We start from the raw sequence: 15,674 nt of genomic DNA, 5'->3' as shown, positions 1-15,674 counted from the left end.
GAACCTGAGTTTGATTCCCAGGACCTACATGGTAGCGTACAACCTTCTGTAACTACAGTTTCAGGGGTTCTGACACCCTCTTCTGACCTTTGCAGGCACCAGACTCAGAAGCACAACAAAGGTACACATGCAGGCAAAAACACTTATATACATAAAAAATAAAAATAACTTTAAAAAAAGAAACATAAGCGAATAAAAAAAAAATGCCTCCTATCATCCCGGGCAGGCTTTCTCCGTACTTCTAACACATATCTCTGATTCATGCTTAGCCATTCATCTAACAACTGTTCATTAAGTGCCAGTCACTGCCAAGATCTCTTGGGAACAAAACTGTCATAGACTCAGAGAACAAAATGGACTAGCAGGACTAACTGGACTCCTGCCTAGCAGAGTGTTCAGTCCAGGGGGGGAGTAATAGCAAAACCCAGTAAGTATATAAATAAATAAACCATTAGATAGTGTCCTGGGAAACTAACAACACACAAGAATTAAAAAAAAAATAAAAAGGAAATGAATCAAGACGGAAAGCATTAGAATCAGTTTTTAAAAAGAGAAGTTGGGGTGTGTGTCATTAAAAAGATAAGATATAAACAAAGATTTGGATCAGTCAAGTAGGAACATAGTGCAATGCACAACACAGGCGGTGGCCAGTGCACAGGGCCTAAAAGAGGAGCCTGTGTGGTACTTTGGAGGCGTCCGAAGGAGGACAACGTGGACCACACAAGGAGAGAAAATAACAAGCTCAGTAAGTGGCGTAGCATCGGTGAGATAAGAGGCAGCCCTGAGACGTGACTCGGTGGGACGTCAAAGAGATAACTTATCAAAGTAAAGGCTTATGAGTAGAGAAGTAGCAGGAGTTCGCACGCGTTTTCCCAGGATCACAATGTCTGTTGTGTGAATAGGAAACTGGAGGAAGGGGTCAAGAAAGGACTTTCAGCCTGCAGGACTGCAGGGAGATAAATTCAAAGGCAATCCAGTGATCAGCATGAGACGGCAGGGATTCAGTGAAGTTGGTGAGAAGTAGTCATATTCCAGAGCAGCGACGGAGAGACAAGGGGAACTAAACCAAAAGGAAGTCAGGGGCTGGGGCTGGGCATGGTGAGCTCCAAGCTAGCCAGGCTACATAAAGGAAGAAAAGGAGGGGAGTGGGGAGGCTGACAGTCAAGGGCTGGGACTATAGCTTACTAGGGAGGCACTTGCTCAGTTCGCATGCACAAGACCCTGGCTTCCATCCCCACTACCACAGAGAAGAAGAAGAAGAAAATAAAATCCTATGTCCTACTTTTTTATTTAAAGACAGGGTCTCACTATTAGAGTCCAGGCTGACATGGTATTTAGACCAAGCTGGCCTCCAACTCAGAGGTCAGCTGCCTCTGACTTTCAGTACAAGGATTAAAGGCATGTGCCACCATGCCCAGATAAATTCCGATCTTTTTAATGGTACTGTCATCAATAGGTAGCTATCAGGGGCCAGTTTAGAAACCTCAATGATACTAAAATCTGAAGATGCTCAAGCCCCTTATATAAAATCCCTACATATCCATCTATATACTTTTGTTTTTTGGGAGATTGAATTCAGGACTTCATAAATGATAGTAGGCAATCATAGTATCACTAAGCTATATCCCAACCCTCTCTCATATGTTTTGAATCATTTGTAAGTTGCTTCTAATGACTAATACAATATAAACACAATGTAAATAGTTGTTATACTATATTGTTAGGGAGTAACATTAAAGGAAAATGTATACCCGTGTTTAGTACAGACACTTTTTTTTCATGAATATTTTCACTCTACAGTGCGAAAAATCCACAGATATCCACCTATAATATGAAGGGCTAGCTCTAGTTAATGAAATTAAAACACTTTCTCCAGATGTTAGAAACCTTCCAGGTAATCAATCCACAAACATCGACCTTATCTCCCACTCCAGGCACTTTACACTATACATCCATTTTTTTTTCCCAGATGTGTCCAAGAAGAATAAAATTTAAAAAAAAAAAGTTTAAACAACCTGAACCACCAAATTCAAGATAAGTAGTCTGCTTTGTGAGATAAGCTTAATCACTCCATAAGGTTAACGGGACCCTTCTTACTACTTCTATTCAGGCAATTCAGAATCGGCCTGAGAAGTCAATGGATAGCAAGATGAGTGATGAGTCCGGTATGAGAAGCTGGAAGGGGTTACAAGGAATGGAGGGTGAGGTTTGCCTGGAAAGGACGGGACAACGTGTAAAAACGAGAAACTCCTTCTAAAAGAACTGAGTCCTTATCTCCTACTTCAGAGATGAAAGAAGCAGCAGGCCACCAGCATGCACTCTGGAGTCTGAACTAGAGAATAGGGTTGAGCCTAGATCCGGACTCCCTACCTTTGCATCAGTCCCCCGGCCTACAGTTCATTCAGACTCTCACCACACTTGAAACACCCAGGCTTTTAGCCGAGCGCGTATCTGTGAAAACATCGCCTCACTTCGCAGCCTTGGAGTTTTACGGGAAGCTTGACAGGGGCAATGAAGACCGCAAATAAGAATCTCAGACATTAAGCACCCAATTGACAGAGGCCATCCTCACTCCTGACGCCTTGAGCCAGGGCCCCACGGTCACCTCCTATTGGCGACCCGGGATCCTGCCTCCACCGAGCACCTTCCCCAAAAATGACCCCAATCTGGACGTCGCCAAACCCGATGGGAACCTACACACCTCGCAGCCACTGAACTCTAAGAATCCTCCCTCTTTCCGGACGATGCTGCAGCGCCACACGCCACACTGAGCTGCGCCAGCCACCGTACCCAAGACCACGGTCGCGCACTTGACGTCACTAGCAGGCGCCTCTTCTGCATCAAGGGAATCATGGCTTTAGCCCGGCCCATGAGACTGTTTTCGCTAGCGGTTCGGTTGCTTCTGGAGCCCCGACGGAACATAGCGGTGCACAGTTCCGATGAGCCCTTGCCAGTGGTGCGCATTCCGCGGGCTCTGCAGCGACGGCAGCAACAGCGACAGAGCGATCGTGGGAGTTTATCACGGCCGGTGCTAGTACGACCCGGTCCACTGCTGGTCTCGGCGCGGCGGCCGGAGTTGAACCAGCCCGCGCGCCTCACGCTGGGCCGTTGGGAGTGCGCGCCACTGGCTTCGCGTGGCTGGAAGCATCGACGATCGCGTCGGGATCATTTTTCCATAGAGCGAGTGCAGCAAGAGACGCCCGCGCTGACGAACCTCTCGTCCCGTGGCAGCTTCGTCGACCTGGGTCTGGAGCCCCGAGTGCTGCTCGCGCTACAGGAGGCTGCACCCGAAATCGTTCGGCCAACCTCGGTGCAGTTGAAAACCATCCCGCCAGTGCTTCGCGGCCGTCACCTCCTTTGCGCTGCCGAAACCGGTAGTGGCAAGACCCTCAGCTACCTACTGCCCCTATTTCAACGTCTCCTGAGAGGACCAGGCTTGGACTCCCGCAGTTCCACAGCTCCCCGAGGCTTGGTTCTGGTACCGTCCCGAGAATTAGCCGAGCAAGTACAGGCCGTGGCCCAGTCACTGGGTCGGTACCTGGGCCTACAGGTGACAGAGCTTGGAGGCGGCCTCGGCATGAGTAAGCTCAAACTGCAGCTGTGTAGACTACCGTCAGCAGATGTGCTCGTGGCCACTCCCGGGGCTCTGTGGAAGGCCCTGAAAAGTCAACTGGTCAGCTTGCAGCATCTTTCCTTCCTCGTGCTGGATGAAGCGGACACATTGCTGGATGAAAGCTTCCTGGAACTTGTGGACTACATCTTGGGAAAGAGCCCTATAGCAGAAAGTCCAGCTGAGTTAGAAGACCCCTTTAATCCCAAAGCTCAGTTAGTGATGGTGGGAGCCACGTTTCCAGAAGGCGTAAACGAACTGCTGAGTAAAGTCACCAGCCCAGACTGCCTCACCACCGTCACCAGCTCCAGGCTCCACTGCATCATGCCTCATGTCAGACAGACATTTATGAGACTAAAGGGAGCGGAGAAGGTAACAGAACTGGTTCAGATCCTCAAACAGCATGACAAGGCAAATAAGACAAAAGCCTCAGGAACGGTCCTGGTGTTCTGCAACAGCTCCAGCACTGTGAATTGGCTGGGATATATTCTGGATGACCACAAAATCCAACATCTGAGACTGCAAGGGCAGATGCCAGCCTCGATGAGGGCCGGCATCTTCCAGAGATTCCAAAAGGGCTCCCAAGACGTCCTTGTCTGCACAGACATAGCATCGCGAGGTCTAGATAGCATCCATGTGGAACTGGTTGTCAATTACGATTTCCCCCCTACTCTGCAGGATTACATCCACAGAGCAGGAAGGGTGGGTCGAGTGGGCAGTGAAGTGCCAGGGACCGTCATCAGTTTTGTGACCCATCCCTGGGATGTGAGCCTAGTCCAGAAAATTGAGCTGGCAGCTCGTCGAAGAAGAAGCCTTCCAGGATTAGCCTCTTCAGTGAAAGACCCTTTGCCTCAACAAGCCTGATTTTTGGCTGGCTGGAATACTAGAACAGGAATCTTCCTGGGGTGGGGCCAAGAGGGTTGAATACTTTGGTCAGTGGGTGACATCGGATCACCACACCACCCCTTGCCTCTCTGAAAACATGATGAACTGTTTGGAGATTTGAAAAGTAAACTACTGGCCAGAACTGGAGACTAACATATTAAAAATAAATAAATAAAGGGTATTTTGACTTTATATAATGTCTTGATTTCATTTTTCTTCTTTATATGTGTGTGTGGAGGTCAGAAGACAATTTTGTGTAACCAATCCTATCTTTCCACCTTTCTGGGTGTTCCAGGGATCTAGGCTCACTAGACTTGCTTGGCAAGTGCCCTTGTCCCCCTAGCCATCTCAATGGACCTCATGTCATGGTTTCTAACAAGAAATGACTTGTGTATTTTGAAACAGGTTGACACTATGTAGCTCACAATTGACTTGAACTCACTGTGTGTCACTAGCTCAAGTTAGTCTTTAGTGATCCTTTTTTTCCCCAATTTTTTGTTTGTCTTTTTAAGACAGGGAGGTGGTGGCACATGTTTTTACTCCCAGCACTCAGAAGGCAGATACAGAAGGATCTCTGAGTTTGAAGTCAGCCTAGTTAGTCTACACAGCAAGTTCCAGGACAGCCAGGACTACACAGAAAACCCTATTCTGTCTCCAGAAAACAATAATAACAAAAAAAAAAAAAAAAAAACAGGATCTCATAATGTAGGCCTGACTGTCCTGGAACTTACTACATAGATCAGGCTGGCCCCTAACTCACAAAAAACTGTGCTTCTGTCTCATGAGCGCTAGAACTAAAGGCATGTGTCAGCACACATGGACCATTGTTAATCTTAACCTGGCTGATGAACGCTAGGACTGGAGACTGTGTCCCTACCCCTAGCTAATCACAGTTTTGTGTGCACTTCCCTAAAAGTAACCACCCTCTGAAGAGAATTTAGTAGATTTTGAGGATTTACACTCCATCAAATGTAGGATTTTGTTGGCTTGGATTGGGTTTATTTTTTTTAAGGTTTATTTAATTTTGAATTATTTGTATGTGTGTCTGTATGTAGGTAGGTGCACATGAAGCAGGCACCTTCAGAGGTTAGAAGGTTGAGTGAGATTCCTACAACTGGAATTATATTCAACTGTGAATGTTCCCATAAAGGTGGTGGAAACCAGACTCTGGCCCTCTGCAAGTATGCACTCTTACCTACTGAGCCAAGCCCTGTTTGGTCTGTTGTTGTTTCTTGTCGTGGTTGTTTGCCATACTGGCACTTTAACCCAGGACCTCAAGCGTGTTGGTCAAGTGTTCTACTGCTGAGCTAAGCTGCATCTCAAACACTGTTGCTTTTTGTTTTGAAAAGGGAAGTGGAAGGGTTGTCCATTTATGTCACTACATAAATACTATTTCTACAAAAATATTCTGCCGGGCTGGAGAAATGGCTCAGAGGTTAAGAGCATTGCCTGCTCTTCCAAAGGTTCAGAGTTCAATTCCCAGCAACCACATGGTGGCTCACAACCATCTGTAATGGGCTCTGGTGCCCTCTTCTGGCCTGCAGGCATACACACAGACAGAATATTGTATACATAATAAATAAATAAATTAATTAAAAAATATATTCTGCCAATCCCACTTTGTGAAATCACTGACAACTGTTTTCCCTTGCGGCACCTCTACCATCCTCCCAGTATATGTCAACTTTGATACAATGATCTCCAACACTTACAGTGGGAGCTTGTCATCATGTTTCTCAACACTCTTAAGTCTGGAACCCAAGCTTGAACAATATGAACCTATAGTCTTGGTGAAGAAAACACCGATCCTGGGCCACTGAAATGACTAAGTGAATATGGCACCCGGCATCAAGTCTAGCAACCCACATGGTAGAAGGTGATAACCACCTCAAGTTGTCCTCTGACCTTAGCACTAATCTGTGGCAAATGGGCACACACACATAGACATACAAACAAAAAGTCAATGTAAAAAGGAAGTTTTCTAAAAAACAAATACAGTATCTGTGTGACCCCTGGTAAACCTGTAGATTTCATTGTTTGAATTTGGCAGGAGTAGAAGGAGACCAGGTTTGGGTTTTGTTTTTTTCATTTTCAGTTTTTTGTTTTGTTATTTTGCTTTTGTTTTTTGAGGCAGATCTTACTATGTAGCCTGCTGGCATGGAACTTGCTCTGCAGACCTGACTGGTCTCAGACTCAGAGAGCTCTTTCTGCCTCTGCCTCACATGTGCTGGGATTAAAGCCGGCTGTGCTGGCGTATATGACTCATATTTTCAGCAGTTTGGAAAGGATCTTACTATGTAATCCAGGCTGACCTTGAACTCATACTGATCTTCCTACCTCAGCCTTTTATTACTGCTACATTTATTGGTCCATGCCTGCTTAAGTTTTTTTTTAAAAATGGAATAGATCTGTCAGGCAGTGGTGGTGCACACCTTTAATCCCAGCACTCGGGAGACAGAGGCAGGCGGATCTCTGTGAGTTCGAGGCCAGCCTGGTCTACAAGAGCTAGTTCCGGGGCTAGAGAGATGGCTCAGTGGTTAAGAGCACTGACTACTCTTCCAGAGAACCTGGGTTCAAGTCCTAGCACCACATGGCAGCTGACAACTGCCTGTAACTCCAAAATCTGACATCCTCACACCAACATACAGGTAGCAAAACACCAATGCAAAATAAATTATTTTTAAAAAGAGCTAGTTCCAGAACAAGCTCCAAAGATGCAGTGAAACCCTGTCTTTAAAAACCAAAAAATTGAATAAATGTCTTTATTGAGAGGAAATATTTTAATGGTAATTTTTTATTGATTTTTATTGAGTTCTACATTTTTCTCTGCTCCCTTCCCTGCTTCTCTGCCCCCCAAGAGGAAACTATTTTTAATAACTTATTTTATGTTTATGAACACTCATATGTTATGAACACTCTATCTGCAGGTACACCTGCACTCCAGAAGACAGCAGCAGACCTCATAGATGGCTGTGAGCCACCGTGTAGTTACTGAGAATTAGAACTCAGGACCTCTGGAAGAGCACCCAGTGCTCTTTTTTTTTTTTTCCAAACCAATGCCTGCTGGATTTAAAGGCGTGTGCCACCGCCGCCCAGCTCACCCGGTGCTCTCAACCACTGAGCCATCTTTCTGATGGCTGCTTTCTGATCCTGCTGCATCCACTCCTAAGAGCAGAAACTACCGGAGTATGCATTCTGGTTTATGTGGTGCTGGGGATGGAATCAAGGACTTTCTGCAGGCTAGGTGAGCACTCTGAATGTAACTTTATACCCAAAGCCTACCCCTGAAATTTTCTTGAGACCTCAATTGTAAAAAGATAGCGGTTCTATGGGTTCTATGACTGTATTCTTTGGACAGAACAAAGCCAATAGAAGCCTGGTTTTGTGTGTGTGGTCTGTGTGTTGGGGTCTAGGTTTTTATTTTATGTTTATGCTTTCCCTGCACGCATGTTTAAGAACGACAGTCATGCAGTGCCCTTGAAGGCCAGAAGGTGTTGGATCCCATTGGAACTGGAGTTAGCACTGGACTGTTAGCAAGTGAATGCTGGAATTAAACCCACGTCCTGTAGAGGAACAGTCAGTGCTCTTGTCTGTTGAGCCATCTCTCCAGCCCCTGCCTTTCATTTTTGCTAGCTGGTATGTCTTTTGAACTTGTAAAGATTTGGCTTTTTTTTTTTTAAGAGTCTCACTATATTGCTTCAGCTGGCCTCAAACTCAGAAGATCTGCCTGCCTCTGCCTCCAAGTGCACCGAAGGTGTGCACCAACACACCCATGCCCTCTTGCTCTCTAATCTACCCAACCTTCTGCCTTTCTATTGCTTAGGGGCTAGTTAAGGTTAATCTTCACTCTGTCCAATCTAGAATTTGTGTTTCTCATATCCTTCAGTGGCCACTGGGACTGTAACCATCTAAGTGCTCCACAGGGATCCCCAGGGAGTGGCTACTTAGGTAGATCATGTAGAAGAATCCTATCCAGGGTTCCCCTCTGCCTTTACCCTGCTCTCTTTAAAACCTCAAAGTCTGTTCCATATGTGACCTCAGTAGGTAGTGATGACATCACAGCTCTCAGTTTCCATGGCGATGTAACTATAGAAACTTGGATGCCTTAGGGAAACATTCCTACCGTTTCTGTACTGGATACGAGTCTGAGTGTCTGAGAATGACTGACCGGATCTTCTATATTAATTGTAACTTGTCCTCTATCCCCTGTGAGGGCTGTTACTCAGGTAAATCTAGACCAGGCATCCACACAAGAGCCTTTGGTATACATGTAACTTCACTGGGGACTGTATATTTCTCTTAGGCTTGTCATCCCTCAGAATTTCTCTAATAACCATGAGTAAGGGAAATTGTAACACTGACTCATACACCAAGTATTCTTGTTAAATATTGAGGACAAATAACAGATCCTTTCTGGGCAACTGTTTAGAAAGCTCATCTTCTCAGTTTAGCTTTCCCTCTGGGCTATAAAATGATTCCCCCTCCACCTCACAGAGTCTCCTGGCTTCCATGACTCTGGTTATCCAGGAACTCACCCTGTAGACCAGGCTGGCCTTGAACTCAGAAATCTGCCAGCCTCTGAGGGCAGGAATTAAAGGTGTTTGCCACCAGTCCCAGCACTTTTGTTTTGTTTTCTTGGTATGTTTATTTATTTATTTATTTATTTGTTTGTTTGTTTGTTTTGCATCCTGGCTACAGTTTCCCCTCCCTCCTCTCCTCCCAGTCCCTTCCCCTTACCTCCACCCCTCTGTTCCCACCTACCCCCAATCCACTCCTCCTCAGTTTCTATTTAAAAAGGGCAGGTCTCCTGTGAGTTTCAACAAAACACAGCATATCTTCAGTAACACTAGGCACCTCCCCATGTTTTAAGACTGGGCAAGGTTATCCAGTATGAGGAGTAAGTCCCAAAAGCCAGTAAAAGAGTCACAGATAGCCACTGTTCCCACTACCAGGAGTCTGACAAGAGAACCGGGAATCTCCTAGGAATCTACAAGGATGACCCCAGCTAAGACTCCTAGCAACAGTGGATAAGGAGCCACTGGCTATCTCCTGTAACCAGGCAAGACTTCAAGTGGAGCAAGTGGGAAATCAACCCAACCACATAACCTTCCACCTACAGTCTGTCCTGCCTATGGGATGTGCTGGGGTAAGGGTGGCCTAGAGATCGAGGGAGTGGCCAACCAATGACAGGTCTAGCCTAAAACCCATGCCAGGAGTGTAAGCCCACCCCGACACTGCCTGGACACCAGAACCCAGAGGATGGATGACTCAGAGACTTGGATAGAACCAAACATGACTTGTGGGGGAGGGGGCAGTCAATGTAATAATGCCTGACGATATTCTGCTATACACATAGATTTTGTTTTTGTTTGAGACAATGTCAGTATGTAACTCAGCTGGCCTACAACTCTGCATGTAGATAAGGCATGGCCCCAACTTGTGACAATCCTCTAACCTCTGCCTCCCAGGAGCTAAAATCAGGTGTGCACCAGCACACCTATCTACCTTGTTTTCTTTTTCTTTGGCGGGGGGAGGTTTCTTTTGTTTGTTTTTCAAGTAACTGGCAAATTGATGGCTCGGTGGTTAAGAAGTTCAAATACCACTCTTTTTTTCTCTCTTATGCTACATCCCAACCTCAGCCTCACCTTCCTCCTCTCCTCCCAGTCTCTCTCCCCCAGATCCACCCCTCCTCTGTTTGCCTTCAGAAAAGAGCCGGCCTCCCAGGGATGTCCACCAAACACAGCATAACAAATTGCAGTAAGACTAGGCACGGCACGTAACCTCATATCAAGGCTGGACAAGGCAACCCTGTAGGAGGAAAGGGGTCCCAAAAGCAGGCAAACAAGAGATAGCCCCTGTGCCCCCTGTTAGGAGTCCCACAAGAACACCAAGGTACATGACCATAACATATACACAAAGCTCAGACCCACACGGGCTCCCTGATTATTGTCCAGTCTCTGTGAGTGCCTAGGAACCCTGGTTAGTTGACTCTGTGGTCCATATTCTCAGGATGTCCTTGACTCCTCTGGCTCCTACAATCCTTCTCTCCCTCTTCCCTGGGTCTTTGTATGCGCTCCTATCCATTGCTGGATGAAACCTTTCTGGTGACAATTATGTTATGCATATAGCAGAATATCATTAGGAATCATTCCATTGACTTTCTTTTTTTGCCAGTTGTGTATGGTTCTATCCTAGGATGCTGTGCTATCCCACCTCTGCTTACTGGCCATCCAGGAAGTGTCAGGCATGGGCACCATCTCATGGTGTGGGTCTCAAGTTGGACCAGTCATTGATTGGTTGGCCAATCCCACAACTTCTGCACCACCTTTACTCCAGCACATCTTTTGTTTTGTTGTTTTTATTTTTCAAGACAGGGTTTCTCTATATAATAGCCCTGACTGTCCTGGAACTCACTCTGTAGACCAGGCTGGCCTCGAACTCACAGAGATCCACCTGCCTCTGCCTCCTGAGTGCTGGGATTAAAGGTGTGCGCCAACACCGCCTAGCTTCCCCAGCACATCTTACAAGGAGGACAAATTGTAGGTCCAAGTTTTTGAGGCTGGTTTGGTATCCCAGGCCCTCCACCGGGGGGGGGGGGCTTGCTTGGTTACAGAAGATGAATCAGGCTCCATATCCCCCATTACTGGGAGTCGTTGCTAGGGTTACCCTTGTAGATTCCAAGGAGTTTCCATTGCCCGAGGTTTCTACCTCACCGCCAAAATGTCTCCCAATCTCAATCATCTCTCCCAGTATTATCTTCCCCCAGCACCCACCATTACCTGATCCCTCCTGAAAAATCTATTCCAGTTCCCCTTCCCAGGGAGAACTATATGCCCCCCCTCCTTGAGAACTTCTTGTTACTTGGTCTCCCTGAGTCTGTGGATTATAACATGATTATTTTTTACAGCTAATATCTGCTTTTCCAAACATACTCATTACAGCCCAGAAACAGCAGGCTTTTAGAAATCCTTCTCATTTGTGGGAGGAGAAACTAAGGGGGTCTCAGCTGTAGCTAGCTCGAGGGTCTACCGTTCTTTATGGAGATGGGCCACACACGCAGGCCTCACACAGCTGCCACTGGCTCCCCAGGAAACCAAGTGCTCTTACAGAAGCCCCCTTCCAAGGGGACCCACGGCAGTGACAGGCAAGGCTGTGTCTGGGATGCCAAGCAGATAGGAGGGCTTTGGGCAGAGACAGAAAGGGGCCTGAGAGGAAGGGCTCTGCAGCACAGAGGACAGAGCAAAAGGGACTGATCAGTTCTGGTTTTCTCTGCAGCACCGGTGCCTCCCGCAGCCCCCCCTTCCCCTGGATACTACCATGTCCTCTACAGAGAGCACGTACAAGCCCAGATAGCCTGGCATGGAGAGACATACTGCCTGATTGGAGGCTATCGTGTCTATGGGGATGCTCCGCTGGCCACCCCGGCAAAAGCTGAGGAAGAGAAACCAGCACCCAGGCGGGCTCGCAAGAGACAGAGAGTTCAGGAGGAGTCAGACCAAGATCTGGGGTGTCCTAGTGCCAAAATTCCTCGCCTTAAAATGAAGCATGGTGGCAAAGGGGTAGCCCCACAGAAGCACGCTGCCTGAGCATCAGTGCCCAGAGGACAGGCCAGTGGCTGCCTCAGATGACTGAGCCCTCTTCAGCAATGACCTCCACTGACCACTAATGTAGCTGTTCTGCCTGCGTCCTCTCTAGTCAGGAATCTGCTTGCTTGCCAAATAGCCATGAGTAAGGAGCCTCAGAGGGGATTAACTGCTCTGAACAGCCCCCCTCTTTCAGTCCTCTAGCGTCTTCTTGGGCAACAAAAAGGGACAGTCGGCTGTGAGCGGAGGAGACAAGCACAGAGAGAGGACACAGAGGGGCCAGGCTGGAGCTCTCTCTGTGAGTAGACTTCTGTTCTTCACCATGCCAGCAGCCAGCAGCACAGGACAGGTGTGGCTGCGCTTCCGAAAACTAGAGGAAACAAGCAGCAGTTAACTGAGGTTCCTGCCTAATGGCTCAAGAGGCAGATGAAGAGCCCCAGGGAGACCTACTGCCAGGGGCAAGAACACTGTGGAAAAGTACAGCGAATACCTCCCCACGCGTGAGGCTCACGGGTTCCTTTAATCCCAGCCCATCACTGCTTTCAGGAGGTCCCTCCTGTCCAAGAGAGTGATTTTCTGTGACCAATGTTGGACTTGAAGTTAAAGACCAAGCTTCAAGCCCTCCTGCTCCCCTGAAGTAAATTCCTTCACAGAGAAACCGATTTCTAAAGTCCTGTGCCTACAAGGATCCCCAGGGTACACCTTCTTTCTGGTTTCCTACTCTTGAGAAGAGGAGATTTAAACATCGAATCAGCAAAAGTTTTGAAGGTGAAGCCCTGGAAATACAGCTTCAAGAGCTTCCTATGTTCCGGGTGTAGGGGCACACGCTTTAACCCCAGCACTGAAGGTAAGTCTCTGAGTTCCAGGCCAACCTGGTCTACATAGGAAGACTCTGTCTCAAAACAAACAAGAAATTCCTTCCTGGTACATGCCTGAAGCCCTAGCTAGTCAGAGGCTGAGGAGAGAGGACTGTTTAGACTACAAGTTGATGGACAGGATGGGTATGGTAATACAGAGAGCTTCTATACCTCTAAATAAAACAAGTAAAAATGAAAAAGCTCTTCACATATTCCAGTTTATAGGAGAAACAAGGAGCAGAGAAACACACCAAATACCATAGAATATAATTAGTAAACTCAAAAACATGGAAAACACCAAAGACAAAACCAGCAATTTTTTTCAGTAAGTCAATTTCAAAGCATTCATTCTCTTTAGAACTCAAACTAAACCATGACAACCACATTCAATATGCTATATCATTTTTACACTAAAATTCAAATAATTCTTGAAAGTAGGGAATCATGAAGATTTGAACATGATAGTTTGGGGCAATAAAGATGTTTCGTGAAGTCCAGTATAGTGACACACACCTGTAATCTTAGCACTTGGGAGACTCTAGTATGGTGATATATATCTGTAATCTTAGTACTTGGGAGACTGAGGCATCAAGAGAATTGCAGTGAATTTGAGAATCACCCAGACTATATAGTAAGTTCCATGCCAGCCTGGGCTACAGAGACACCCTGTCTCAAACAAACAAAACAAAAAACAACTAGGGAGGGCAGATTGTTCAGCAGGTAGGTAAAGGTGCCTGCCACCTATTAGGAACATTTCTAATATTCCCTCTCCATCGATGCAAATAATTTCAATCAGACCAAATCAGATGGAATAAAAGATGCCCATGTTTAATGCAGTGCTCCCGGATGGCACCTGGAAAGCTTGGTGAGGGGGAAGAGAGAGAAGGGGAGACCATGTGAAACCCAGAGACCATGTGTTCATTCTCTGTGGGGCAGCCAAAATAGCCTGTGGGAGTGGTCCTGACCCTCCCTGGGGAGTTGTCACTGCTTGGTGGGCTTTCCCCCAGAGGTGGAGTCACACTGAGCTGGATCTCAGCCCTATGGTTTGCTTTAAAATAGGGCCGGCCATGTCTGGAGAGGTGGCTCCGAGGTTAATAGCCCTTGTTGTTTCCAGGGGATCAGGGTTAAATCTCAGCACCCCCATGGTGACTCACAAGCATCTGTAACTCCAGTTCCAGGGGATCCAGTGCACTCTTCTGACCTCTGAGGGCACCAGGCATGCATGTGGTAGACATACATGCAAGAAAAATACTCATGCACACAAAATAATAAAAAGTAAATTAAAAAAAACTTTTTGAAACAAAATAAGGCCAGCAAGACAGTTCAACAGGTGATGGTGCTTGTTTGACACCCTGAGTTTGATTCCTGACACACACGTGATGAAAAGAGAGAACAATGCCTGCCAGTTCTCCTCTGACCTCCACGCATGTACCCACACAGGAAAGTAAGTAAATAAATGTAATAAAAAAATTTCAAAAACAATTTGTAGCGGAGGTGGGAGAAATAGCTAAGTTGGTAAAGTGTAAACATGTGGACCCGAGTTCGGATCCCCAGCACACAGGGGAAATATCAGGCGCTGATATAATACCAGCATCGGACAGGGAGGGACGGAGGAAGGAAGATGCCTGGGGCTAGCCAGTCAGTCAGGGCAGCTGAAACCGTGGGCTTCAGGTTCAGTGAGAGACCCTGCTTCAAAAAATAAGACGTAGAGTGATTGAGGAGGACACTTGGAGCCCTCTTCTTTTTCTTCCCCTCAGCTTCCTGGGGCTTATTAAGAATGGAACAAACAGGAGGTTACCCTCAAACCCACAGCTGTGATAGGAGACCAGCGTGTCTAAGAGTTTCTCTTCCCTTTTGCCTCTTGGCAGTGGGGGAAGGGAAAGGAAAGGAGCTGGGCCTGAGTCGGGATGGGCAGAAAAGTGCCCTGGCCTGACCCTAAAGGAACACACATTCTGTAGTGGGCCTACCAGTGAGCAGCAGGCCAGGAGTTGACGGCCTTGAGTGCAGAGCCATCACAGACAGCAGGCACTAGTGTGCAGTCCCCAAAACACAAATCCATCCCTGCTGGGTAGTCCAAGATTTCTGTCTACCTTTCAAAGAGTTTTCTCATTTCCTTCTTTAAATTTTATTTAATGTTTATTCATTTGAGACAAGGCTCGCTTTGTAACTAACTCTATCTGGTCTACTCATTAGGTAGACCAGGCTAGCCTTGAACGCACAGCTGCTTGCCTCTGCCCTCTGCCTTTCAAGTTCTGGAGTTAAAGGCATTTGGTATCATGTCCAGCCTCCATTTCCTTTTTTAAGAGGGCTTCTCTACCACATAAACCAAGGAAAAAAAAAGGGGGGGGGGGCTTTTCATATATCCAAAGTGCTTATGTCACCTGAGGAAGGTTCCAGAAAATGGAGCCGCTCCACTAGCGGCAGGGATCACGACAGAACCTTGAGTGGTTGACAGGAACAGCCAAAGTTTTCTGGTGGAGAGTGAGCAGAGCTCTTGAAGGGGCTTTATGTCATTTAAAGTCCCGTCATTGGACTTCTACAAAAACGCACGCCCCGTGCGTGCATTTGCTCGCGTGTATGTGTGTGCCTGTATGTTTCTGCGGCTGGGGGTGTTCCTGGAGAAGAGAAAGGGTGAGGGCTGGGAACAGGGTGGGGCTTGCAAGGAAGGAAACTAAGCCCCCGCAGTTTCTGGCAGAGCTCAGGCCACAAGAGCCACAGATAAGGTGTACAAAGCCACTA

General features: G+C 47.0%; 3 protein-coding genes across 5 annotated transcripts in view; 2 read left to right on the top strand and 1 right to left on the bottom strand.

Annotated features, from left to right (window-relative positions):
• Dus2 (dihydrouridine synthase 2) overlaps positions 1 to 2,794 on the bottom strand; it is a 46,672-nt gene extending 43,878 nt beyond the window's left edge. For 2 of the 3 annotated variants that reach the window (XR_005974162.1, XM_041650118.1), the window contains exon 1: positions 2,371 to 2,501. Coding sequence is in view for 1 of the 3 variants with exons in the window: in XM_041650118.1 (XP_041506052.1) it covers positions 2,371 to 2,378 (8 nt within the window). In the remaining 2 variants the exon portion in view is untranslated. Of the gene's footprint in view, positions 1 to 2,370; positions 2,502 to 2,701 lie in introns of those variants that run through there. The other variant, XM_041650120.1, reaches the window with a different exon arrangement.
• On the top strand, positions 2,701 to 4,687 carry Ddx28 (DEAD-box helicase 28). The gene has a single exon (XM_041650117.1). It carries the CDS (start codon positions 2,852 to 2,854, stop codon positions 4,472 to 4,474), a length of 1,623 nt encoding a protein of 540 aa, XP_041506051.1. The 5' UTR covers positions 2,701 to 2,851; the 3' UTR covers positions 4,475 to 4,687.
• A 3,967-nt stretch (positions 4,688 to 8,654) lies between these two features.
• Dpep2nb (DPEP2 neighbor) lies at positions 8,655 to 12,081 on the top strand. The gene is made up of 2 exons (XM_041650535.1): positions 8,655 to 8,721; positions 11,771 to 12,081. The coding sequence occupies exons 1-2, from the start codon at positions 8,655 to 8,657 to the stop codon at positions 12,079 to 12,081; spliced, it is 378 nt and encodes a 125-aa protein (XP_041506469.1).
• Positions 12,082 to 15,674: the final 3,593 nt, after the last annotated feature.

This window comes from Microtus oregoni, unplaced genomic scaffold (genome assembly GCF_018167655.1).
Source record: "Microtus oregoni isolate MIOR12 unplaced genomic scaffold, Mior012 000004F_ref0000308, whole genome shotgun sequence".
Classification (NCBI taxonomy): Eukaryota; Metazoa; Chordata; class Mammalia; order Rodentia; family Cricetidae; genus Microtus; species Microtus oregoni.
This window is presented reverse-complemented; position numbering and strand designations above follow the sequence as displayed.